We start from the raw sequence: 24,800 nt of genomic DNA on the forward strand, positions 1-24,800 counted from the left end.
TGCTTCCGCGTATTCGGGACGCGTTGCTTCTGGAGCTAAGCCTCCAGGAACTGCACTAATACAACCACATTCGAACATCTGCACATATAACGTCGAGTTTGACCCATGAGCGAGGGGATAAAAAAAAAGGATGAGAGAGTGGCATCGAATGTATCCCAAGTGAGACAAGTATGCGAGAACCAGCAGCTAAACGACGCAGACTCACTCTTGCGTTTCACATGCTGAGCTTACGTCGTTGACTTTCCGAGACCGACCGGGATTAGCAGCTTCTTAACCAGGCATGGTTTCTGGAGAGGAAACTCGGTGCCTTGCACTATCGAGATAAACGACGTCAGATCAGCAGGTATTCAGTATCAAATGTCTGTGTTGTTCCGTCAAATAGCGATTTTTGATCTGCCGTGTCATGATGACGCATTGTTCAGGCAAAAGATTAACTTTGACGTTTTCAGAGTTAAATGCTGACAAGATTTGAAGATGCTACCTGATAATTGGAGCTTACGAACTGAGAATTTGACATACTATACTCCGCATATCCAATCACTCACTAAATATCAGAATACGGTTTATCGGCAACGGTTTGCATTGATGCCTTATTCCCTTATTCCCTCAGCAACATGGACGCTTGCTTAAACGACGACTGTCTTGGATGTCTGGATGTCACACGATGCAAAGTGCAGCACTTTGCATATCGCCAAGAATGCAATGCAGTCAGTTCCGTGGATCACCTCGTGCCGTTCTTCCAGAGAGTTTTTTCGATGTCTCGCTCGCCAAGATCGCCAAGGCCTGTCTGTCATGGGTCTCTATGGCGTTCGGCGTACAGCGAACAAATCGATCCGTTTCCGCTCCATCTGTAAATCCCCTCACTCAAACTCCGCCAAACGAAAAGGAAAAAAAAGCGCAAAAAAAAAAAAAAAAAAAGTTAGTTTAGCGCTTCTGTGGCTGTCACTGCGATAGCTTCAAACAATCGGGATTGTGTTGAACTCCGTTCATCTCATCCTCCGCAATCCGCGGAGCTTTCAAGACTCCGCATCCATGCACCAGAAACAAATCTTTGTGTTCGAGAACTTTGAGCTTGTGGGGTCACGCCACTCAAAGTCTTCAATTCGTCGTTTAATTATCCACTTGTGGGCATCTAAACTCCAATCCCGTTGCTTCTAACTCTCAAAACTTGGCCTGATCCTTCCAGAGAGTGGTCACTCGCAGGTCCACGGACAAGATCAAAACCCCGTCGGGCCCGGCTTCTCTCCACCACCGACTCCGACGTCAACATCCTCAACTCATCCTTGTCTGTCTGTACCTGACAGCGGCACCAAGAGATCTATTCTGAGCCGTCCAACTGCCGTATCGCCGGACTACCGTGGTCCATCTATCCACTTGGCACTTCACATTCACGACTCATACTCGATTTTGATAGCCACTCCCTCCAGAAGAGTTAGTCTACACTGTCCAGACAGTCCAGCAGCCGTTGAGCCTCAAAATCTGCCCGTCTTGGCTTTTTTCGTCTTGGGACTCTTGGTCAGCCAGCCTAGCCTAGCCCAGCCTTACTGGTCTTAGCCGCATTGCACCACCCACCTTAGGCTACAATCTATTGGGTATCACTATCAATATCATCATCCAACATCCGTTTGTCATCGGCGAGTTCTCTGGTGAGACAACCAGTTGCCCAGTAATTATCTGGGTCTTTGTCAGACACGGGCCAACTCTTGTTTCTGTCGTTGTCACAAACCCGCCGAGGTCCGAGGCCGTGGAATCCAGCCTCCAGCTTCACTTGTTCACGCTTCAGACTTCAGTTTTCTTCAGCCACAGTTCACATACCTACCTAGCCAAAGATGAAGTTACTACCACGCAACAAGGCCCTTAATTCCTTCACGGAAGAGGCCGTTTCTCTCCTGCCCGAGGATCCCGAAGATATGGTCAGTAGCCCCTGTTCCTGTTACTTGGTCCCTTCTAAGTTTATACCCCTGGTCTGCCATACATACATATCGTTTTCCCTTTATCGACCCTTTTAGACCCTGCCTCTATTCCTATTGTTACCCCTCCCCCTCCATCGTTGTCACACCCTCCGCGGTCTCTGGCCTCGCTTGACACGCTGCTGTCCAGCGTTCACCTTACACCACATGTCTCGCGCTTCAAGCCACTATCTGTTCCGAATCCCACCGATGTCACCGCTTGTTCTTATGAGACAGCACGCTAACAATGTTGATAGTGGCATGCATATAACCTGATCCTATCTGGGGACATCGTCTATGCTCACGCTGTCCGTAAAGTAACTGCTTTTTCAGACACTGGGAGCTCAAAATCTGAGCGTGTTCACACAAATCTGACTATCAAGGTCAAATCCACTGCCTTTGATCCTCAGATCTCATCACTTCGCGTCTCTGGATCCGTCGTGATAGAGAATCAACATGCCCCCTTAGGCTCTCATCATACCCTCGATCTCGAGGTGAACCGCCCATTTAGTATCGTCAAGCTAGATGGATGGGACTCTGTCGCAAAAGCCACTCTTCAAGAGGCATTGTCAGATGACAAGGATGGCGCCGTAGCAGCCGTTGTCATGCAAGAAGGGCTTGCCAACATCTGTCTCATTACACCGTTCCGAACCGTCCTCAAAGTCCGTGTTGAGAGCGTGATTCCCAAGAAACGCGATCTTGCATCAGACCAAGATGCAGGTATGCGCCGCTTCTTTGAGAAGACATTGTCGACTCTTTTACGAACTATGGACTTCACACAGTCACGGCCGCTGTTACTGGCCAGCCCGGGCTTTGTGGCTGGAGACTTCAAGCAGTATATCGCCAACCAAGGACGAGATAAAGCAGACAAGGTGCTTACAGCCGTGGCGAAGCAGGCTACGGTGGTTCACTCCAATTCTGGTCACGTCCACAGTCTCAACGAGATCCTTAAGAGCCCAGAAGTCTTGGCCAAGATGAAGGATATGAAGTTTGCCCGCGAAACGCAGTATGTTGATCAATTCTTCGACATGCTAAAGCTGGACGATGGGCGTGCATGGTATGGTACTTCAGCTGTCGAGAAGGCTGCCAAGGAGGGAGCAGTGGGACCAGGTGGCGGTGTCCTCCTGGTCAACAATTCTCTGTTCCGAAGTGAAGACCTTGCTCTTCGCAAAAAGTACGTCGCTCTAGTTGACAAGGTACGGAGTGATGGTGGTGAGGCGAGGATTCTCAGCAGTGATCATGAGAGTGGTCAGCGATTGACTATGTTGGGCGATATCGCTGCCATACTCAACTATCCCCTGCTGGACCTTGATGATGACGATGCCGATGAAGATAATGAGGCAAATAGAGAGCCTACTATGGAAAATAGTGTCATCTAGCCAAACAAATAGATCAAAGAAATGAGATACGAAGTCATGAGGCTCTACTCCCTCAGGTGCTGCTGTGATGTTACCCTGTACCGTTGCCTGAAGCCAGCTCAAAGGAAGTCACTCAATGTGCCGTAACTGTATATACCCAATCTTTACCCAATAATGTGGATAGTTGACCTCTGGTATGTTTTAGTTAACTGCGTATCTCCCAAGGAACTCTCAGATCTTGAAGTTGTCGGTTTTCTCGGCGATAAGTGAAGATCGACAACAAGGGCACATAATTATCCCCGCATTTTCACCCAACTGTAGATATCGAATCAGCGCCACGATGACCATCATGACAAGTTCCTAGCGCTTATCAGATGTATAAATGCAAGAGTAGGAATTCATGTCGTAACTCCGAACCCCGAATATTTATATAGCCAAACAATTTTGTTGTTGACAAAGTGTTGACCTTGTTGAACCTGGAACTATTTAAATGATTCATCGTCCTTGTCTCTACCCCTCATCCACAAACATCAACTCAACATCGTACAAAAAGTGTTCATGAATTTCAGAATGGCCTCTAAACTCGCTCTCAACTCTACCAGGAAGCTCAATTCAGGCCACCAGATCCCTCTTCTTGGATATGGAGTAAGTGATCCTTCAATCCTTCGTTTCACACCCTGCTAAAGTAAATGCCTAGGTCTACAAGGTGTAAGTCCACGTCATGTTCCGGAGGCATTATGTACTCTAACCACGTCATTCAGTCCCGCTGAACAAGCCCCCGAGCTTTGCAAGAAGGCTATCGAGATAGGCTACCGTCATGTGAGTTTTCAAAGACTTTGGCGTTCAATGCACAACTAACTAACAGACTCAGATCGACTCTGCTTCAGGGTACTACAACCAGGGCCCTAGCGCAGCTGGACTCTTAGCATCTGGCGTGCCTCGCTCAGAGCTCTTCTTCACTACCAAGATCTTCACTAAACAGTTTCCCTTGAACTACGAGAATGCACACAAGCAGGTAGATATTGCTCTCGATGAGACAAAGCTCGATTATCTTGACCTTGTTCTCATCCATGCCCCGTATGGTGGACCTGATGCACGAAAGGGTGCTTGGAGAGCTCTTGCTGAGTGCGTCGAAGCTGGTAAGGTGCGATCACTTGGTGTTTCCAACTACGGTGTTCATCATCTGGATGAACTAGAGGCATACATTAAAGAACTTGACGCCGAGCTTGGGCCGGGCAAGGGAGGCGTCATCTCGGTCGGGCAGTGGGAGGTGCACCCGTGGCTTACACGACCCGACATCGTTAAGTGGTGCCAGGATCGAAACATTGCAGTTGAGGCTTACTGCCCCATTGTGCGGGGAGAGCGATTCGATAACCCCAAGGTCAAGGCCCTCGCGGTGAAGTATGGCAAGAGTCCGGCACAGGTTCTTCTTCGGTGGAGCTTGCAGAGGGGCTATGTTCCTCTGGTGAAGAGCGTTACGCCCTCAAGGATTCAAGAGAATGCTCAATTGTTCGACTTTGAGTTGACGGAGGAGGAAGTGAAGGATTTGGCAACTGATGAGTATAGCCCTTGTGCCTGGGACCCTACTCGTGAGCCTCTTGAGAAGTAGATACCACAAGACGGGATATAGAAGGGACGCCAATAGAATCACTAAAGTTCAAGAGTTCAAGGAATCTATTATCAATAATTTAACGGGTCTTGATGTCTTACGAGGATTGATGTTTGTCGTACTGTTATTGTTCATGGACCCACGTGATCTCGTTTCCACCTCGCGTCAGTCCCCTCCCCCACGAGTTCATTCCATGACACTCCCGACTCAATCACCACCGCTGACCTCATTACACAACATCCGCCCGTCGTGCAAGCTGGCCAAATGTCGTCCACAAGTTCAACATGGGCCAGCGAACGTTCACGGTCATCCCAAAATACCCAGGTCGTGCGGATTCTCCCGACAAACCGCCCCTACGGCCCATGACCTCAAAACAAGTCCGGAACGCCTACAAAGCAGCCAACAAGGGACCTAAACTCACACGGGAAGAATCCAGGAGACAAGAAAGGGCTGAACAGGAAAGAATCAGGAAGGAATTCGAGCGGGAGAAGGCGGCTGCCAAGGCAAAGGTTGCCAGGGACAAGAAGAAGGAGAAAGAGTTAGCGGAGAAAGAAGCGAAACGAAAGAAAGGATTGCCTTTGGTGAATGTTCGACCCAGCCAGGAAACGATTTCATGGTTTGTGAGAGGGAATGGTACTTCAAAGAAGAGAGATGCACAAGGTAAAGACATTAAAGACGATAATGCGACGGCGAATGAGAGTAATACGAACACGAAAGAAGCGATAACGAATGAAGAACAACCACAACAGCCAGTGACGAAGGCGCAGAAGCTTGATGATATACCAGAAGATGACGAGGAAATTTCTGACGCTGCTATGGAAACCATTGTCGAGGACCTACCAAAACCTCAATCAGAAGAAAGGGAAAAAGAGACAATCGCTGAACAACCAGAAAAAACAGCAGTTCCTTTTGCATCGGAAACGGCACCAGAAAAACCTTCAATGCCCGAAATAGAGCTAGAAGGATTGGAGGACGAATTAGATGCGGATTTCGAGGAAGATCTGGCCCTGGGAATTCTCGAGGATATTGAAGCTGCTATGGGCAATCCAAAATCCAACACGAATGAAGGAGACCAAAAGATCTGCAACCAAATACCAGAAGAAGCACTTGCCGCAACGAAGCAACCACTGGAAGTCACTAGGAATGACATTCCAAATCGCTATGCAGAAGATTTGGGCTTAAAGCGACCTGCTCCCCCAGTCTCTTTTGCCAAACCTCCTCTTCCACAACGTAATCTGGAACCACGATCCCCGAGTCCGCCACACCAAGAACCACCCATGAGCACGCAGGCGATTCTCTTCAACCTGGATGATTTCTTCCCTTCATCATCTCAACAAGTCCGAGAACTTGAGGAAGAGCTGGATGTGGGCATACTGCCATCTGCCCCCTTACACTTGACCCCTATTGAAGAAGAAGAGGAAGAGGAATCTTTCGATGAAGGGCTAGAGAAGTCCTCAGGCCAGCCGCCCTTACCACCACTTGAACCGGCCTCGGACTCGCCACCTCCACCACCAAGACGTTTCTTCACCTCTTCCGGCTCACACGAAAGAATGTGTCTAGCTATTCAGAGAAGTCGCCGCACAGCTGCCTTGGAGAAAATTCAGCAACGCGAGCGAGCTCGCATGCATGCTGGTATGATAGAGCAAGCTCAAGCAGAGTCTCGCAGAATGTGCAAAGTGCGTGAACCTAACAGAAAACCACCAGTGTTTTCTGATCCTCCTCCACATGTAGCTCACGGCAATCAACCACGAAAACCTCCATTCAAGGCACCACCAACAATACAGAAACCACCACACAGCAGTACGGCTACTTGCGCAAAGCGAACTGAGCCTCAACCATCTAAACAACCCCCTAAGAAACCCTCATATAGATTATCCAACAACCCCAACATTATGAACCCTCGGATTCCACCAAAACGAATAGAGGCTCCGAAACAACATCTACCACCACTACCGCAAGAAAGCAAAGAAAACCAAAAGCCGCCGCAACAGCCTTTTACACTTAGTGCTTCGCAAGAGTCGTATGGCGGCGAATGGGTCGACGATTTGGACCTAGACCTCATGATATGACGATAGACATGTACATTGGATGACGACGACCGAAATGGCCGAATTGCACAACACTGGGAGGAATCATAGCATGGCATAGGATCACACGATGGCTCGGAGTTAAGGGCATCATATCACCTTTTTGTACTGGTGCTGGCTGGGTGGCAAATTATGCATATTTTTCATCATGACATAGCGACGGCGTTTAGAATATTATGTTGTTTTATTTTTACCTTGGTCTAAGGATTAGTGACGCTTTTGGACCAAGCTATCCTTACTTTCAACCCCTGATCTTCACCATGCGATCACATGTATGAACGCTGTACCGTAAGAAAAAAACAAGCCCTGCAGACTTCAGGGGGAAAAGTGTCTGATAAGTTACAATCCTTAACGCCAATGCTATGCTTGCAGTATGCCTATCGTCATTCATGACTTCGTTGCCACCAACTCCCAGAGGCCAACCATAAGTGAGGTTCTTCTGAGGCCAGCAGATCAAAGGAAGATTCCCACCCACTCCGACTTTTGCGATACCTTGCTATCACAACCGTCCACTGCGCATCGGAGGTCATTTGAAGTTGTGGGCGCAGGTCGCCCGTCAGGGGATCGGAAGCCTACGCCACGGTTCGTCTTCGTAGGCCTCCTGTTCTCATAACAATCGGCACAATAGACCTGTAAATGTTAGTTTCTGGTGGCAATCCCACATGACCGGCGTGAAACTTACGTGTCCGCACTTCTTGACGGCCCAGAAGTGGTGTTCTCCCGGCGCTCGCTTTCTTTTGCCCTTCTGCTGGCCCATAGAGCTCTGAGTCACTGTGCCGCTTGGGTCATAAGCCAGCTCCTCATTACAGGCTGGGCATATAACCACGCTTTCGGACTCCTTCTCCGGGTCGGTACAGGTATTCCGAGTGAACCCTTCTCGAGTTGGAGGCGGTGGGGACATTTGTGGCTTTGGGGTTGGTTGTCGTGCGAATGCGTTACGTGAAATGTCTAAATTGGGTGGGTTGAATGCAATGTCTGCTGCTCCAAAGATACCGGCCAACCTCCTGAAGGGGCCAAAGGCAGCAAAATTGGGCAGAGATCCCAGAGCTGGTCGCTGGCTTATTATTTCCAACTCAATCAGCTCGTCCGGCCTCGGTACCTCCCGTCTCCCTCTGAAATGTGATCGGTCTTCCTCAGGTGAGTCCGCAGTCAAGTCAATAACATTTTCTGTGCGTCCCACGAAAGTACCATCGGTGCGTGCTAGCTGAGGCGGTGATATGCGCTGGGAATTCGTTCTTCGCGGGTTCCTTGGGGGTGGTCTCGCGGGCTGGAGGATGTCGAGAAGAGCTCGTGGTTGTACAGGAGAATCGGGCTCTTCCGTGAGGTCGATCACAGGAGTAGCTTCTTGCGGCTGTTGCGGTATTACTGGATTTCGAGCAGCCTGTGAGCGGCGAGCGTGGCGGGTATTATGATACGCAGCGGGTGCATTGGGATGTGGAAGGTAGAGGTGATCTCCAGCATGTGGCCGTGGTCTGTAAGCGTTGTCGAAGAAGAGGTCGATATCATCATCCCCTCCCGCCTCAAACATCTCGAGAGGATCACTGTTTTCAGCCATGCTGAGCAGGTGGCGCAAGACTTGAAATGCGAGGTATCGAGGTCTAGACGGTTATAGTTGGAGATAAAGTGTGTTCTCCTTATCGTATTCACGGCATAAAGCCTCCTGAATATCACCCGGGGCAGTGAACACTTATACAGTGAATGGCCGCCCAGGGCGAAGCAGACGAAAAGTGTGGCGATTAGCAAGTAGAGAAAGCTAAGCAAAAGCGCTATGGCAGCAAGATTGAATTAGATGATGAGACATAGAATTATGCTCAGAGGAGTCGTAAGCGTCTGTATCGTATTGTATCGTATCGGTTCGTTTGGGGCGTAGGCGTGGAGTCGTGGGGAGGTGAAGGTTGTTGGTAAGCTCAAAGTTAGTTGTATGAAAGGAAGTTGAAATTGAATGTCGCTACTGTGACGATCGATGCAAGGCTGCTCCCCATGTGACGACAGGACTCTAGCGCATAGAGACCCTGCACTGGCGAACACTGCTTACCCCGCTAAGTGGCCACTAAGAATAGGCTTCAAGGCTTCACTACAAGGGGCTAATACCGTCTGGCTCCACTGTCAATAGGTGCCTTGTCGTATTGAAGCCCATGATGGGTTTTCGTGATGATTGTTTTGTTTGTTGTTTTGGAGTATCAATAGTGGAGGTAAGCAATACACCAGCCTCTGGGAGCAAGAAGACCTCTGATATATAGTTAGTAAAAGCAACAAAAGTAGCTACTTAATCCAACAACTTAACCAGGTTAGTCTAGTTATGCTAAGTTTACCTGATACTTTTTGGTCACTGAGAACACGGAGTAGTAGAGATGCTGAGTTTTGCCTCCCATTCTATTATGCAAAAACCAGAACCATAATTATCAATTTTCAAACACCGATCTGTGCTTTACTTTGACCCTTTATTCGGGCGTATAATACAAATTATCAACGAAATTCCATCTAAGCCCTAGTCTATTCCTTTGTTGCAAGTACGCTGACCACACCCTCACCATTGACTGTTACGAGCTGCTTTGCAGACTCTCCCCACCGAACAGCAACGGAGGGCGTAGAACTCTTCAAAGGCTCGGTCCACTTCTTGGTGGACTTGGTGAACTGTTGCACTGTGACCCCAGCCGCACCGCCAGTGGCGAGGAACTGGCCACTGTAGTCCCACGCCAGGGACTGGACCGGCCCGCCAGTCTCAAGAACCTTGGCCACCGCCGCGTCTCCCTCTTTACGCAGATCAAAGATAGTGACCATGGTCTGGCCCTTGGCTGTAGCTGCAAACCAGTAGCCGTTCTCGGAGAAGCTGAGAGCCTGGATAGGGGCACCCAGGCTGAAAGAAGCTGCCTGCTCGAGAGTATTGGTCATGAAGAGCTTGATTTCGCCTGAGGTGGTACCAGCGGCAAAGAGGTGACCATCAGGGTGGAAGGCACAAGATGTAAGAGCTGGGAATACGTTAGCACAGAATCATCTTTGGGTGTACCAGGAGAAACTTACCAGCATCGGTGTAAGCGCGGGCTACACGTTTCTGTGCGACCAAGTCGTAAAACACGATGCTCTTATCCGTACCAACAGAAGCCAGAATCTCACCACTGGGGTGGAGGCTCAACGCCGTAGCAGCGCCAGCATGTTCACTCAGCGATGCAACCTGGTTACCCTCCTGGAAGACCTTGACACTGCCTTGACCAGTCGCAAAAGCCACACCGGCCTCAGCCCAAACAGCGTCTGTAACAGGCTCATCCACCGAGAAAGATTGCTCGACCTTATCCTCGGTGGTAGAGTAGACTACTGCCTGACCCTTCAAGCCTCCAACTGCCGCGGCATTGGTTCCTCCAACAGTAAGGGCGGTAGCCTCAGGAACGGGTAAGGAGTGTGTAGTCGCGCTCTCGAAAGCTGAAATCTCTTCGCCGGTAGCCCAACCCTCAGGCACAGGGCGCTTCTTGCGACCCTTTGATAATCTGCATACTCGTTAGTTATGGATCGTGTAGTTGTAGGATAACCACATACGTCTGATGGGTCTCGTCCACCTTGGCGACGAGTTCTTCTGGTAACTTCTCCACGCTATCGACCTGCATAGAATCACCATCGACCGCACCACCCGTCACAGTGACCTTGCTCAAAGCATCCCTGGCCTCATCTCGCTCCCTCGTGAGTCGTGCAATAACCCGGACAGCAGCGTCGTGCTGGTACAACGCTGTGGCTAGCTCCTCTCTGGTGCGTGCAAGCTGCTCCTTGAGGTTATATGTCTCTAGAGCCAGCGCGTCCCATTCGTTCTGGAAAGTAGCGAGGAGAGCGGGAATCGATGTGAGAGTAGGAGGACGCGGTCGGACAATACGCGACGAATGGATAGGGAGGAGGTCATCGGCGGTCAGGGCCTCGCCAGAATCGGGCTCGGTGCCATGTTCTTTGACGTATTGATCAATAAGACGCTTCTCGTAAACGACACCTTTGCTGAGTTAGCCGTGAAAGCTGCGCGTTGATGATGTTGGTAATACATACCAGACTTCTTAGAAACGACGGGCTCCTGAGGAGCCTCTCCAGAAACTGTCAAGAGGTCAGCGCACCGTTACTTATCAATGAAAAAACTGGAGAACTTACTTCCACACAGCATGGCGACTACAAATTTGAGCTCGTGGAGCTTTCAATTGCTTGTCGTCGGGTATAGCGCAAATCAACGTCTCGAAGCTCTGTTGCGACGACAATTGCCTAGTCGAGATTTTGCCAGTGCACTGACCAGAGCTTTGAATCACGGGATGATAAGATAAGGCGGACGGTATCTTATCGTGCATCATCTTGATGCATGTCTCAACGCGGGGAGCACCGGTAATAGCGAGTTCGCATGTCTCCGTAGTCCGATAATTGATGTGACTGCTTGTCGATAACAGCTATTGAGTGGAATAGTTATTTTCTGCGGTGTTGGTGAATGTCGAGTATAGATTGAATACGTCCTGTGACAATTGGCTACCAAGATCACCAACTGATATCAACATCCATTATGGCCCTACCTCAACCTCAAGATCTTCGTGTAGCAGATGAAGCCGAGCAGATCAAGACTTTGGATCTGCTATTCGAGCCCAGTACAGCAATCCATTCCACTCTCCTCCCCATTGTGCGAGACGCAGAGTATACATCGTACCCGGAGTTAATTGAGGCCTGCAGGACTCGCCTCGCGTCACTCGCCTCCTCGAACTCGTCAGCCAACCCAGATAAGACTCTTCTGTCAATTCTCGGGTCACATCCCCGTTTAGGAGCCAAGAAGGTTGACTCAGCACAGTCATCTGCAGAGCAGGCCAACCTGCAAGGCCAAGGCGAAGAATTGGCGAAGCTGAACAAGGAGTATGAGGAAAAGTTCCCCGGATTACGATATGTCGTTTTTGTGAACGGACGGGGAAGACCTGAGATCATGGAGAACATGAAGGCTAGAATTTCTCGAGGCGACTTTTCGAAAGAGGTTGACGAAGCGTCACAGGTATGTATAACTTGCAATTTAATGCTTCTGGTGCTAAGTTGGTGTTTAGGCAATGTGCGATATTGCAAACGACCGAGCTTCCAAGCTTGGTGTGAAGCCATAAACATAATCACTATCAATAACAATCTGTTACCTGTTGCTTGAGCTGTGGTGTATCTAAGCCTTCCCATCTGGCCGAATAATAATACAAGCCAGTATAGCCTATTTTTGTTCCAGTCCTTGCGGGCCGGATAATGATCCAATATCGCCGTATTGAACATGAATAAGAACATATTGCCACCCAATGCTAGAAGTATACTTTACATAATTCCTTTAAATGCTCCCCGAGATGCCCAGAGACGCCACTGTATATTTGCCTAACTATCTTGACATCCAGCAGATGCCGTCGAGCTCATCCAAATACTCCTCGTACGATCTGTCTTCTTCTCCACTGTTGCCATCATCGCTCTGTCCGAATAAAACGCTGAAGTCAGAATATACACTATCTTGATCATCGCCCACATCGTCCCAGTCGTCATCTGCAGGATGCATGTATGCAAAACTATCCTCTTCGAGATCGTCCAGCGGAGGTAAAGGCGCTGTAGGCCGTAGCTCTGGCGATCGTATGGGGAAGAGTCGAGGTGATGTACGCTTCTTCGTTGCAGCTACATCGCCAACAGGTAGAGGCAGGGCCACAGGATTGGATAGTCGGCATGACGGGGGTTTTGGATGTTGAAATACCTTTTGAGGTGGGTAGCTTGGCTGAGGTCTTGCCGATGATACCAACATGCCTGAAGGTCCAATAATTCCCGTGCCAGTTGGTGATATCCTCAGAGATTTGCCTGCCGAGGAATCCTGTAGCATCGGAGGTCGCCAATTCGTCTTGCTGGCAGCTTTCGACGTGATAGTCGCAATTTCCTGCTCATATTTCTTATTACCTGCAGCCTGCCCGAGGCTCAACCTCTTCCTAAGGCAGTTCATGGTTGAGAAGCGGAGAAATGAAGTTGCGTGAAGATGTGCGATCCTTCGGGTGTTATCAACTGAAGTAGCCATCTTCAAGAACCGCTTGTCACCAGCCTCTTGACCTTCTCGGTTAAGGATGTGAGTGGCAGGTTGAGAATAAGGCTGAGAAAGACGACTCGTGATAAGTTCGGCACGAAGTCGACGTTTCTTGACACACAGATCGGCCGTGTTGAAGCCATCGACATCCGACTTACAGCGTTTCCTCTTGATACCGCGAGGTCCCGTTGATGCCGGTTCAGGTCGAATGTCCAAAGGGCTGACTTTCTTTCTTGCATCCTCTGTTGAGGGAAAAGAGAATCCCGGGCCTTCGGGTCGGGACCTCGGGATTAATGTTTCTTTTGCATTTGGCTTCCGATGACCTTCAGTACTTTCTGCTTTCCGAACAGTACAATACTTCGAATCTCCCATCAATGCTTCGAACAAAGGATCTGAGACGGAACATCTTGGGACTTGAGTCAAGTCATCGGAAGCTAGATCCAGTGGAGAAATGGGGAGGTCATCATGGCAACCGCCAGCAGAATGGCAGCGCCAGGGCTCAAGCAGATTGATTGAGCTCTGTCCATTGGCCTCTACCTCCATTACGACAGCTTGCGCTTCGTCTGAGGGGTGCTGTCAGAGCTGCCTAGTCCGATCCATCCGCTTTAACCAGTGTGAGACAAGATGAGAGGATGTGCTAGCCAGGTATTAGAAAAGCCGAGGAAGAGAGACCTGGCTTTTCAGTGCCGAAGAGTTTGAGCTGAGAATGATTCGACTTGGAGATGTAATCACAAGTTGTGTCTGGTGATGCGTGAAGAGCTCGGTATTTCAAACGTCCGTCTATGACGTGAAACAAATTGACCCAACTTCTTTGACCTCAATGTTGCAGCAGAGTCGGGCCAGGACAGATGCATGCACCTAATATGGCTCTCCCAAGCCTCTCCGGCCGTCAAGAGCTGTCTACTTAAGAGTGCAGACGACGTTCAATGCTGGTGGATAACTGGCGTGATTATCGACAAGCGAAGTGGGGAACTGAGCTGAGTGCCAAAGTTAGGCGGGATCGGAATAAGGGGAGCAACAATAAACGGTATATCCGACTCAGGATAGTCAGATGGATGGGGAGATAAAGAGATAGATAGATAAACAAAGACGAGGTATTGATAAGAGTAAAAGAGTCAGGATGAGATTGGAAATGGCGACTGGTGACTGATGATGGAGAAATTCAAAGACTGAAGAGGGGAAAGGTCGTCTCGAACAAGGAGCACCAAGACAGACCAGGACCAAGCTACAGCAGCTAGTCTCCTGCAAGTGCAAGCAACAGGAGCAAGGATCACGCCGAACCAATTCGATGGGAAATCCGGGGCCGACACGAGCAAGCGAGTTGAGATGCTGACTGTGACATCCGGATTGCTTTTTCTGGCCAAGGCCCAACATCCATGACCTGGGGTTTACAGGGGGTATCCTAATACATCAGCATGCCTGCCTATCCTATTCGTAGACCGAGGCCAGAGACAGAGTTTTGTGACGACCTTGACCTCTCCGAAGTCACAGCTGGAAAACTAGTCCAACGACAGTACAGACAGAGTATGTCCTATACTGTGGTCCCTTCGAGGTGACATACCCAGGCAGAGGAACCCAAGAAACAAGTCTGGGGTAAGCCATCCGGGGCAAAAGGCATGGTCGCACAGCATCTCCCATAGGCCGGGGGCGTTGGTCAGGCGGTTGAATCAAGCGTTCTGGGATACAGGGATCAACAAGATGAACTTGCTTTTCCGTTGGCTGAGACCAGATGGTCGGGCAGAAAGGGGGGGATGGGGAAATCAATCAACAGGGATCACAAGGGAGGAAACCCGAGAGGTTTTTGGTCAAACAGAATGCATGGATGCTCATTGAGAAAGTGAAGAAGGTGAAGAAGCATCAATGCGGCGGCGAACAGAGTTTGTATCCTGGTCAGATCATATTATGCTATTGACCTTCTCAAAATAACCAGACATGCCTACTACTCAGCTTATACGGATACAGGTTTTACAGATATGCTTCAAGCAAACATCTCGTGACTGTCAACTTCTCCTCCAACCTCGTGACAAAACTATTCCACTAGAGGTATCCCAGCCACAAGCCAGCTCACACAGAGCTACAGTAGCAGTACAAGTATGACATGGCTCATTACCGTCAATGCTCTAGAACTGCCACCTCCTCTTTTAACTGAAACCACTCGATTGGTATACCTGCAGTGCTGCACCATGCTCTTCTTCTACTGGATACTCGACTCTGGGGATCGCCTTTAGGGCTTGGGCGGAGGCGGCCGCTGTTTCTGGGGTCAAGATTGAGAGACATGAGAGATCACATCCCCTGGCACCAAGTGCACACGCGTACAGTACATATGTGTAGGTTTTCATGTACTGTGGTATCATTGGGATGTTTTGGCCATTCTAAGCGGAGAACTTCTTCTGAGATGCTACCTTGCCCAAATCTCACACCCGATTCGACGTCTGGATGCTGAGCTTTACGACATTCCTGAAGCGGATACCACGGCATTACACCTGTCCAATGCCCTCACTTCATTTTGTCATGGACTTTCTAGACGCTTCAGTCATCATGAAAATTTTGATTCATCATGCGCCATCCTAACATGTACCCTTTTGCCTGTAGCCTTTGTTACCTTGACACCCTAAAACAAACTCCAGCAACTCCAGCAGGCCTCGCAAATCAACAAGCTAATGAGCGTACCGTAACTAATATACATGATACATCGCAAATCAACCTTAAACTCGGCTTGTGCTAACGTCAAAGATATCATTCTTCCATCCTCCCTGCTGATACTCAAAAAGCTTCTGCTCTGCATCCCTGCCTTCCTCCTCCCACAGCTTGACCAGACTGCCAGGTGCATACCGCCCTTGGAATACGCCTGACCCTGCCTTGACGCCAACGCGGGCGTCGATGTCTGGATCGGGCGCTGGAACGAGACGTGCAGCAACTGCTCGAATGAACGTCCAGAGGTCCTTTGGATCAGCAATTCGTGTGGCACGGAGACGCTCCCGTGCATAAAGCATTTCTCGGTTCAGGAAGTGAAGACCTTCAGCGATTGAAGCTGCAATCTTGACCTCGAGAGCCTTGCGCACAATGGGCCGCACCAATGGCTTCAGGATCCAAGCGAGGCAAGCAAACTTGGACTTGCTCAGCGTGTAATTAAGGTGATGGATGCGGACCCTGACATCGCGTAAGGAGACGATCTGTTCCATGCGATCCTTTCCAATTTCGAGATCAAGAGTGATGTCGATGCCGCGCTTATCAAGGTGGAATCCCGCAATACCTTCGTCAACCATACGGAAAAGACCAGAGTGTACGCGTAACCAGTAACCCAGGTCGTCTGCTGCAATAGAAAGGCCAGACACAGTAACTTTCATCATTGATTTCATGGTAGATTGCGTCCCATGAAGTGCCTTTCTCACTTGGACATCATTGTAGGTTGAGATGTTAAGCTGGAAAGGTAGGAAGGAGCTTGCATTGATGGTGCGACCAGGCTCAAGGATGAGATTCTCTAGCAGAAGATCGATAGCGGGTGCCGATACTTCAACGCGTGGAATGGGGATGTACTGAATAGCCTGGACGAGGAGAGGGACAAAGATGTTGATCGTGTCAGTGACCAGGTCGCTGTTAGCGTATTCGCCGGCTGGTGACAAGAGGAGAGCAATTCTTTCGGTTGTGTGGATGAGCTTCTTGATATCCTGGTCATCCAAGATTGAGCGGAAAGCGGCATACAAACTGGAAAGCAAGGCGTCGAGATCATCTCGAATTGATGATTTGGCAGTCAGATCATTGGACTTTTTGCGCAGTTCCTGGAATCGTTCTTCGATATTGTCAAAGAAGTCAGGGTCGCTCAGCATATCCTGCACCAAATTGCCAATCTGTCGCACAAGCTCATCGAAGTTGGGGTCAGTTTTTCCATCATCGACAACGGCTTCGAAGGATTTCTTGACCTCATCCCAATGCTCACGCTTACCGAGAGAAGTGATGAACAACCAGAAATTATGGACTGCTTTGTCGGCCTCTGGGTTAGGCTGGGTGTCCTCCTCAACTGCTTCGACGGTCGCAGCGGCTGCGTGAGAGTAGGCAAGAAGGTAACGTTGGATAAGCAGCGAGATCGTTGAAACTGACTCCTTGTAGTCTGTTCGCTTTCGGAGGTTCATCACAGTTTGTTTGAGGCGCTTCACCAATGCATCACCTTCGTCGCCCTTCACATGCTCCTTGATGCTCTGTACCGCCCCGTCGGCCACTTCAAGCGCACCATCTTTGACAGTTTCACCGACATCTACAACTTCATTCTTAAGATCTTCGTCGGAGGGTGGAGCAGGCGATTTGCCATTGCCATTCTCATGTTTAAGGGCCTCTTCCTCCTCCTTGGACGGCTTGATGGCCTCGCCAGCTTGTTTGGAGACATCAGACAAGGTGAAGGCAGTGTCTCGAAGCACCTCTCTTCCAACAGTGCTAAGGTCGGAAAGGAAGATGCGGAAATCGGAGTTGGTCAAGAGAAGCGATCCAACAGTCTGCAAGCTCTTGTAAGTTGCGACAGCATCGGCTCGGACCTTTGCCCTGGCAGCTCGCTGCTCGATATGTGCGACGTCGACGTCCAAACGAGCTTTGGTAAGATACCAGATGAAGTCTTGAATCTGGTCTCTATTATTCTTGTGTTGCAAAACCTCGATGAACTGTTTGATCCATAGCTTGATGCTTCTGACCAAGGCTCGTCCTGATGGGCTCAGCTCTTGGCGCTCAGGGTTGAGAATCTGAGCCGATAGAAGAGTTCTTAAGTGGATTATAAGCTGTTCGTTTGTTGGCATGTATCCTTTAGAGATAGCGCGCAGCATTTGATATGTATGGAGCTTCTCATGGAGTCGCGTCTGTAGGCCGGTGTCGTCATTGTAACGCGGTAGCAGAGGTTCGCGCTCTGCGTCCTCGCGATTTTTACCAATGCCAAAGCACGACAGCATTTTAAAAGCTGCAGGCGCAAATTGCCTGGTGATAATCTAGAAAGTCGTGCCTTTTTTGTGGTTGGGGTGACTTGTTAAAGAAGAGATTCCTGCTTGATCAATTTTATAGCGGACAACCCAAGACAGTGATCAAAAGTGACGACGTCATGACTCCGCCGGAGCTTCAGGTCCTAGGGAGGCTAGGAGGCCAAGCTTACAGGTACAGCTGTAACACCTTGAGGCAACCATAACCCTTGTGAATCTTAGGGAGTTACAGCTGCACGAAGCTCAGTGATTGGGTGAAGAAGCTTATTTCGCAACCTAGAATTTCTACCTGTCCATGATGAGAGGGGCTTGTGAGGGAATGCGTCTGCCAGTGACAAAGGCATTCAACTGGCATCATCTTGCATTTCTAGCAATCATCAGCAAGTAATATGTGCTTTGAATCACGATTTGCATTTTATATTTCTGTTCAATGATCGGACTACTCGCCGGTCGCTTATTGTCCAGAGCTTCAATGCCACTAACTGCAAGGCATTCCTTGTGCTAACTTCAGTATCCTGATACAGTGAAACAGAAATTTGTTTCGTGTAATTTCAGCCGCATTGGGCCATCTGAGTTCTCTATCGATTTCACTGTCATTCGCATGTGCTAATTGTCGCTCTTATACACTTTATCATTAAAATGAACCTCTTGCGACCGGAGGACAATCGGCGGACCTCGGTATCATCAGCTGGTGTGGAGCCGGGTATACTCAGCATCAACACCCGGCTTCAACTACTAACACTTCCTCAAGGACAAGTCTATCGCTGCACAAACAAAACAACTCAAAGAGCTTAAGAAAAATATCAATATTTACCTACAGACTTTCCTATCACCTGATGTCGCCCACTCAATCATTTGAGACATTACCTTGAAGTTACACGCTCCGAAACTCCGAGCTCAATGAGCACGCCTAAAGAATGGAAGCGACTCTCATTCCAAGAAGCCTTGGAGCTGGCCAGACTTCCCGATGATACATCATCAACACAACAAGCTATTCAGAGGTTCATGAGTCGGCAGCCAGCTTGGACACCCGGACAAGAACTCCCCTGGGATGCTGTTGGTATTCCTCCGCCAAAGATCACAAGGGGAGCTTATGGCGCTGTCGTATATGCCCTATCAGCTCTTGCAGCGACACGTGTAGTTGAAGAAGAAGACCATGGCAATTCAGACGAGAACAGTCGAGGGATCCATGTAGGTTTAGCCTGTTTATGGATGAACACAGACTTATTCTCTTTAGTCCATCCACGCCGTGTTCACTAATCCCGGACTCTCGGATCGTCCTTTCATCCTAGATGTATCCGAAGTCCATTCAAGCCGTTCCTTTTCTACGCGGCTAGTTCACGCTCGTCAGCCAACACAACCATCAAGTAACCTATCGGGCCCGTTTCCCGACTCGGACTCCGAAGCACCTCTCGGTAGCCCTTGTCTAACCAGTATCGTCACCTTCAAACGCCCAGTTTCCAGCTCCGATGAAGTCCAGGGGATTCCGCCACAGGAGAGATTCAAGGACATACTCTCATCACGCAAACCTGATCAATGGAACCCATGCCCACAAGCCGATGTCGATGCTCTAAAAGCAAAGTTCCCAAATGAAGGTCATGGAGCATTTCCTATTCTCGACATGTACAAAGTTGACATGTCGGACTTCAACAAAGACAAGGCTATACCAGACCGGAGAGAACTCATTTACTACCGATTGCTGAAACCCCTTCCGAAAGAAGGCGCGAACGCACACGTCTTGTGTCATGCATTCGAGGCAGACCGCAACAGTCTTTTTATGCTAGGCAACCATCTAGGCTACGGCCACGACCTGGGCATTGCGGCAAGCCTTAGTTATTCGTTCTACGTTCATGTCAATGCTGATGAGGCTGTGATGGAAGGAGACGGATGGTGGATTCAAGAAGTCTCTTGGCCAAGATTCAGTGCTGGTCGAGGCGCAATGGAAAGCCTGATATGGAGTCCTCAAGGCAAGCATGTCGCGACTGGCTACCAAGATGGCATTATACTGCCTATGACAGCCAAGCCTAGTAGAGAGACAAAGTTGTAGGCTCTTTTATCAATGAGGACGCGACTAGAGTCAAGCATTATTAGCGATTTCAAGAAAGATTTTGTCATGGAAGCACCATAGACGGTGCCGGAAAACTACTTCAAGAAGGTCCAGCTTGTCCAATTGTTGGATACTCTGGCATGGGTCGAAACGAGTGATCTTTAGTTAAATACTATCGAAATAGACCGAAATGTCGTTATTAAACATTCCTGTTGCTTCATCATATTTGCTCCTTGCTACACTCAATAGTTATCTACTCCGTACCAAGTATGTCGTTCTCAGATACATATCGCTTAATGTAGATCAATCCCATGGAACGTTCTAGACTTCCGACCAGATAGCTACTAATATAATGCCTCATCCCGCACACGGCCGACCCTTCGACCTTGTATTTTTTCGATCGCATCCTTTTCGTCGCTATCCGTCCTAATTCGGGAATACTTGACCGCACTCTTCAATCTGTCTATGACTTGTTACCTCGTCTTTGTCAAACTCCATACCGCACCTAACCAAGTCTTACGTATAAAAAAAAAAGGGAAAACAGCAGATAAACCCGAGTTTACCGCTGCTGACAATTCCCTATATATAAAATAATTATAACCTATAACAATATAATACAATACCAGTATAATACATATAAATATAATTAAGAGCTCTTGTCAGAGTCTTCTTGCCTACGAACTAAATAGCATTGATGCGAGCTGAGATATAACTCCTTGTCATTGCATAGAGTATAACCTCAGTAGTTCACGCACCTCTTTAGCTGTCGCTCATAAAGGTCAAGCTACTTACATTGCATGCACAAGATAACCTCAGCATCGAAGGCAGAGGATATCTTGTAATTGCCTCCTGTTCGCTGTGGCAGTGACTCGCATCGCAAAGCTCCTTTCTATCAAAAACCGCCAAGTGCGATATCATCTTGAGCACTTCTGAGTATCAGAACAACAGAAAGGCTGAAATCACTATCATAAACTCCAGCAAACCTCAGAACAACATAGACATTCACAAGTGAGCGCACTCTCTGGTTTCGAGTTCACTATTCATCACTGCGCGGCAGCCCAGTCTTAAAGTAAGGCATAAGTCTAGCATCAGAGGCTCTGATTCACTGCCAGTCGCGTTTGATCTGCTTGGCCTAGGAGCAGACTATCCTGCACCTTCTTCCTGCACCACTAGATTTCATTATTTAAAGGAGTACCGCCGAAGATTTTAATCTTCTACAACTTCTCTCTCTTAAAAGCATCGCGATTCGCATACCGCCTAACGCCTCCTATTCAAAAGTAACTTTATCGACAGCTTTCAAAGTAAGTGAAGCATTCAATAATCTTTTTTGGCCTCTAGATATCCTGGTCTTGGCGCTTGTCTTAGGCCTGACAAGAAGTTTCATCTCTTGAACTAGTTCTATTCTTTCTATTATCCACTGAACTACCCTTCTCTTACCGTGTTTATCACCTTACTTAATACTAACTCTCTCTTCCTTACAGTAACTACTGTCCTCTTACTACCCTCGACCTTAGGTAAGTATTTGGCCTTATACTGATCCTAATAGGAGTTGCTAACCCCAGTGTTCAGCCCAGGCTACTATTTCTGCTAGTCAGCTCTTAAGGCAAGATGGAAGATCAAAGCCTCGCCCACAGCCATGGGGCGGCTGTGCCATCTGAAGTCGTTACTGAGATGCTTCGCACACCCTGGAGTGACGTCTACCGTATCAGCCCAGATGGTCAGAAGTACATCTCACCACAATGCCTTATTGGCACCCCTGTGCAAAAGATCACTGAAGACAGCGACTACTGGATGCCGAGATGGCTCTCTCTCGAATCCTACCTGGCACAAGAGGACTCGGAAGAAAAAAGGAAGAGAGACTCAAAGGAGCAGCTCCGACTCGACCCCTATAACAAGGACTTTGCCAAGAAACACAAGCTCCACATGGATAATGTGTCTAAACAACGCAAGATCCGAGAAATCTTCGGCCATGATTCGCCATACCACCCAAATCAGCTGGTCTCCAAACACCACCTCCCAACGGATGGACTATGTGAGCAGGAACTGATGTACAAGCTTGCTTGCAAGGTATCTGACTTGCGAGTTCTACATGATAAAGGGGAACTTGCCATGGACCCCTGGGACTTCCTCCGTTGGCGGATTGCAAAGAAGATCCAGTCCATGTTCACAATGTCTGCTCAGAGCGGCAGGGATATAATCAAAAGAATTATATTCAGCATTTGTGAGGACTCAAGTTCAAAGAGCGCCTCTAAGCACTACGAGGACCCCAAGTTGCGCGCTGCTATTATACGCTCGGCTGGCTACCAAGGTCGACTGGCCAGCTTCCGTAAGGCAGGCGACAGGAACAGGGTCACCAAGATCAAGACCAACACCAACACAGCCGGTATTGGACGTATCACTCAACGACGCTCAAAACTCGACCCAGTTCCGTCCGCACTCAGTCGGGAGTCAGCACTCAGTCGGTCTGATAAGCGCCAGAAGAGGTTATCTCAGCCTTCAACATACGGCGGGGTGAATGCTTACCGGGCACAACAACAACAGAGAGGCAACTCAAAGCTCTAAATTCACATCGGTTCTATTTTCAGCCGTCGCAGTTTAAACGCATACCGGTTTAACGGCTGGTTCTTATGCCATGGGTATGCAACCATTCTTCCCATCGCATCTATTCTAGAATCTCAAGCCTCAGTCATTGGGTTACTTCCAGAAGCTGGAGGACGTGCGATGTTCGGAGTATGAAAGATGCGAGATGGGGTGATGGGGGTGGTCCATGTTATGCCACTGAGTTGCGCGTTGCACGTTGGGAGTTTAGGGAGAGTTTGTACAACAATTTGCTGAGATATGGATATTTTTTGGAGGCGCTGAGCTGCCGCACACTTATCTACATTAATGATGTGCGTGCTTACTCGCTCTGGTGCGTATATGGTCTTAATATAATCTTTAGTACAACTTGGAATGACTTTTCGATGAACGTCTTGTCAGCGACATGTCAAGGCAACAACTGCCACCAAGGTTTGGTTGACAGTATGATCTTGTGTTAGTGAACAACCCACTCGAAGGTTCGGAACTGGCGACTTGATTAAAATACACAGATTGGCACTCATCCACTTACCAACTCGTTCAGGCGTGACAAACAATAACCATCATTCCCATGAGTTTCTTGTGGAATTCGATGATCGGCTATGTCGGGTACATCGGAATGATGAAGCGATATCTTTCGTCATGTTAAGTTGGTATCTTCATATGATCTCGGCTTCTGACCGAAATATAGTATTTTACAGATGAATTGTTGGCATCTTCTCAAGCTCTTAGTTTCAGTCCATTTATCATTTCCTGTGCACTTACATGAATGTGGCTTTCTCCAACCTCCAAATTCTTCCCAGTGTATCTCAAAGATAAATTTCCACGTTGAGAAGCGGGTAAGACCAAGCCATGGATAAAAAAACACAGCTGACTGAATGAGTAGAATAAGAGCATAAGATCCCGATATGAGTGCGACGCACACGATTGCCAAAGCCAGTAAGGCTCGCTTCTTGAGCAAGTTCCCATGGACCATCTCACCACTCATCATCGGTGCACCAATGCGCGTAATGTCAGGACCTCACCTAGCCCTTGCGGTCTCAAAAGCTGGAGGTCTTGGGTTCATTGGGCCAGGCGCGAAGCCTGAAGATACGTCGAAGGACTTAGCTACAGTGAGGGAATTGCTACGCAGTTCACCTTCACAGACTCTGCCATCTGCATTTTCATCAAATGGTACGCTTCCTGTTGGTGTTGGCTTTCAGCTCTGGAATGGCGACCTCAAGTCTGCTGTCAATGCTGTGCAAGAACACAGGCCCTGTGCCGCATGGCTCTTTGCGCCACGTCGAGGACAAGAAGAGCTTGATGAGTGGACGTCTCAGATACGAGAAGCCCATCCGGAGATACAAGTCTGGATACAAATCGGCACCGTTCAAGAGAGTATTGAAGTTGCCAACAGTGCGCACCGCCCAGATGCGTTGGTTATTCAAGGCGCAGAAGCAGGCGGTCACGGTCGAGCCACCGACGGTCTGGGCATAATGACACTCTTTCCTGAAATCGCAGACCAAGTCCGTGAGTCGGACATGTCTCTATTCGCTGCCGGCGGCATCGCAGATGGTCGAGGTGTCGCAGCAGCCCTCTCACTTGGCGCAACTGGCGTCGTGATGGGCACCCGCTTCCTAGCAGCAACCGAAACTCGTATCAGCAAAGGCTATCAACAAGAGATCATCCGAGCTAAAGATGGAGCACAGTGCACCACCAGAACCATGCTCTACAACCATCTCAGGGGCACTATGGGTTGGCCAGAGCAGTATAGCCCAAGGGGCATCATCAACCAAAGCTTTCACGATCACCAAGCAGGCGTGGAGTTTGAGGAACTAAAGAAGAGGCACGATGAAGCATTGAAGGCTGGGGATAAGGGATGGGGGCCAGAGGGGAGGTTAGCGACGTATGCAGGAGCGGCTATTGGACTTATACATGATGTGCAGGATGCCGGTGATATTGTCAAGAGTGTACAAGAAGAGGCTAGACAGGTAATAGCTGAGCTTTCGGATAGCACTATGTAACTAATATCTTACTATATTTGCCCTCCTAGTTGAAAAGCGATGGGGGTCTCTGCTTTGCTAAACGCAACGTTGGCCATGGTTGGAACCAAAGGCCATCCAATCTCTCGCTCTATCTGATTTTGAACCACATATCTTACCTCACTATGATCAATATACGAGGCATCATCAATTGAGCCATTGCAGA

At 48.9% G+C, this 24,800-nt stretch overlaps 11 protein-coding genes across 11 annotated transcripts; 7 read left to right on the plus strand and 4 right to left on the minus strand.

The window, feature by feature from the left end:
• Window positions 1-1,829: 1,829 nt before the first annotated feature.
• Window positions 1,830-3,328, plus strand: J7337_005395 (uncharacterized protein; the record flags this gene model as incomplete). The annotated part of the gene is made up of 2 exons (XM_044823074.1): window positions 1,830-1,913; window positions 2,207-3,328. 2 exons carry the CDS (start codon window positions 1,830-1,832, stop codon window positions 3,326-3,328), a joined length of 1,206 nt encoding a protein of 401 aa, XP_044681565.1.
• A 549-nt stretch (window positions 3,329-3,877) lies between these two features.
• J7337_005396 (uncharacterized protein) lies at window positions 3,878-4,916 on the plus strand (the record flags this gene model as incomplete). The annotated part of the gene is made up of 4 exons (XM_044823075.1): window positions 3,878-3,952; window positions 4,005-4,015; window positions 4,069-4,126; window positions 4,179-4,916. The coding sequence occupies 4 exons, from the start codon at window positions 3,878-3,880 to the stop codon at window positions 4,914-4,916; spliced, it is 882 nt and encodes a 293-aa protein (XP_044681566.1).
• A 284-nt stretch (window positions 4,917-5,200) lies between these two features.
• J7337_005397 (uncharacterized protein) lies at window positions 5,201-6,985 on the plus strand (the record flags this gene model as incomplete). The annotated part of the gene is made up of 1 exon (XM_044823076.1): window positions 5,201-6,985. One exon carries the CDS (start codon window positions 5,201-5,203, stop codon window positions 6,983-6,985), a length of 1,785 nt encoding a protein of 594 aa, XP_044681567.1.
• Window positions 6,986-7,456: 471 nt separating this feature from the next.
• J7337_005398 (uncharacterized protein) lies at window positions 7,457-8,558 on the minus strand (the record flags this gene model as incomplete). The annotated part of the gene is made up of 2 exons (XM_044823077.1): window positions 7,457-7,633; window positions 7,686-8,558. 2 exons carry the CDS (start codon window positions 8,556-8,558, stop codon window positions 7,457-7,459), a joined length of 1,050 nt encoding a protein of 349 aa, XP_044681568.1.
• Window positions 8,559-9,496: 938 nt separating this feature from the next.
• J7337_005399 (uncharacterized protein) lies at window positions 9,497-11,138 on the minus strand (the record flags this gene model as incomplete). The annotated part of the gene is made up of 5 exons (XM_044823078.1): window positions 9,497-9,972; window positions 10,025-10,485; window positions 10,535-10,973; window positions 11,027-11,071; window positions 11,126-11,138. 5 exons carry the CDS (start codon window positions 11,136-11,138, stop codon window positions 9,497-9,499), a joined length of 1,434 nt encoding a protein of 477 aa, XP_044681569.1.
• A 384-nt stretch (window positions 11,139-11,522) lies between these two features.
• Window positions 11,523-12,099, plus strand: J7337_005400 (uncharacterized protein; the record flags this gene model as incomplete). Its single annotated transcript, XM_044823079.1, has 2 exons — window positions 11,523-11,996; window positions 12,046-12,099. The coding sequence occupies 2 exons, from the start codon at window positions 11,523-11,525 to the stop codon at window positions 12,097-12,099; spliced, it is 528 nt and encodes a 175-aa protein (XP_044681570.1).
• Window positions 12,100-12,356: 257 nt separating this feature from the next.
• J7337_005401 (uncharacterized protein) lies at window positions 12,357-13,406 on the minus strand (the record flags this gene model as incomplete). The annotated part of the gene is made up of 1 exon (XM_044823080.1): window positions 12,357-13,406. One exon carries the CDS (start codon window positions 13,404-13,406, stop codon window positions 12,357-12,359), a length of 1,050 nt encoding a protein of 349 aa, XP_044681571.1.
• Window positions 13,407-15,739: 2,333 nt separating this feature from the next.
• On the minus strand, window positions 15,740-17,965 carry J7337_005402 (uncharacterized protein; the record flags this gene model as incomplete). Its single annotated transcript, XM_044823081.1, has 1 exon — window positions 15,740-17,965. One exon carries the CDS (start codon window positions 17,963-17,965, stop codon window positions 15,740-15,742), a length of 2,226 nt encoding a protein of 741 aa, XP_044681572.1.
• Window positions 17,966-18,889: 924 nt separating this feature from the next.
• On the plus strand, window positions 18,890-20,036 carry J7337_005403 (uncharacterized protein; the record flags this gene model as incomplete). The annotated part of the gene is made up of 2 exons (XM_044823082.1): window positions 18,890-19,180; window positions 19,227-20,036. 2 exons carry the CDS (start codon window positions 18,890-18,892, stop codon window positions 20,034-20,036), a joined length of 1,101 nt encoding a protein of 366 aa, XP_044681573.1.
• Window positions 20,037-21,644: 1,608 nt separating this feature from the next.
• Window positions 21,645-22,598, plus strand: J7337_005404 (uncharacterized protein; the record flags this gene model as incomplete). Its single annotated transcript, XM_044823083.1, has 1 exon — window positions 21,645-22,598. The coding sequence occupies one exon, from the start codon at window positions 21,645-21,647 to the stop codon at window positions 22,596-22,598; it is 954 nt and encodes a 317-aa protein (XP_044681574.1).
• Window positions 22,599-23,521: 923 nt separating this feature from the next.
• J7337_005405 (uncharacterized protein) lies at window positions 23,522-24,616 on the plus strand (the record flags this gene model as incomplete). The annotated part of the gene is made up of 1 exon (XM_044823084.1): window positions 23,522-24,616. The coding sequence occupies one exon, from the start codon at window positions 23,522-23,524 to the stop codon at window positions 24,614-24,616; it is 1,095 nt and encodes a 364-aa protein (XP_044681575.1).
• Window positions 24,617-24,800: the final 184 nt, after the last annotated feature.

Source organism: Fusarium musae, chromosome 4 (genome assembly GCF_019915245.1).
Source record: "Fusarium musae strain F31 chromosome 4, whole genome shotgun sequence".
Classification (NCBI taxonomy): Eukaryota; Fungi; Ascomycota; class Sordariomycetes; order Hypocreales; family Nectriaceae; genus Fusarium; species Fusarium musae.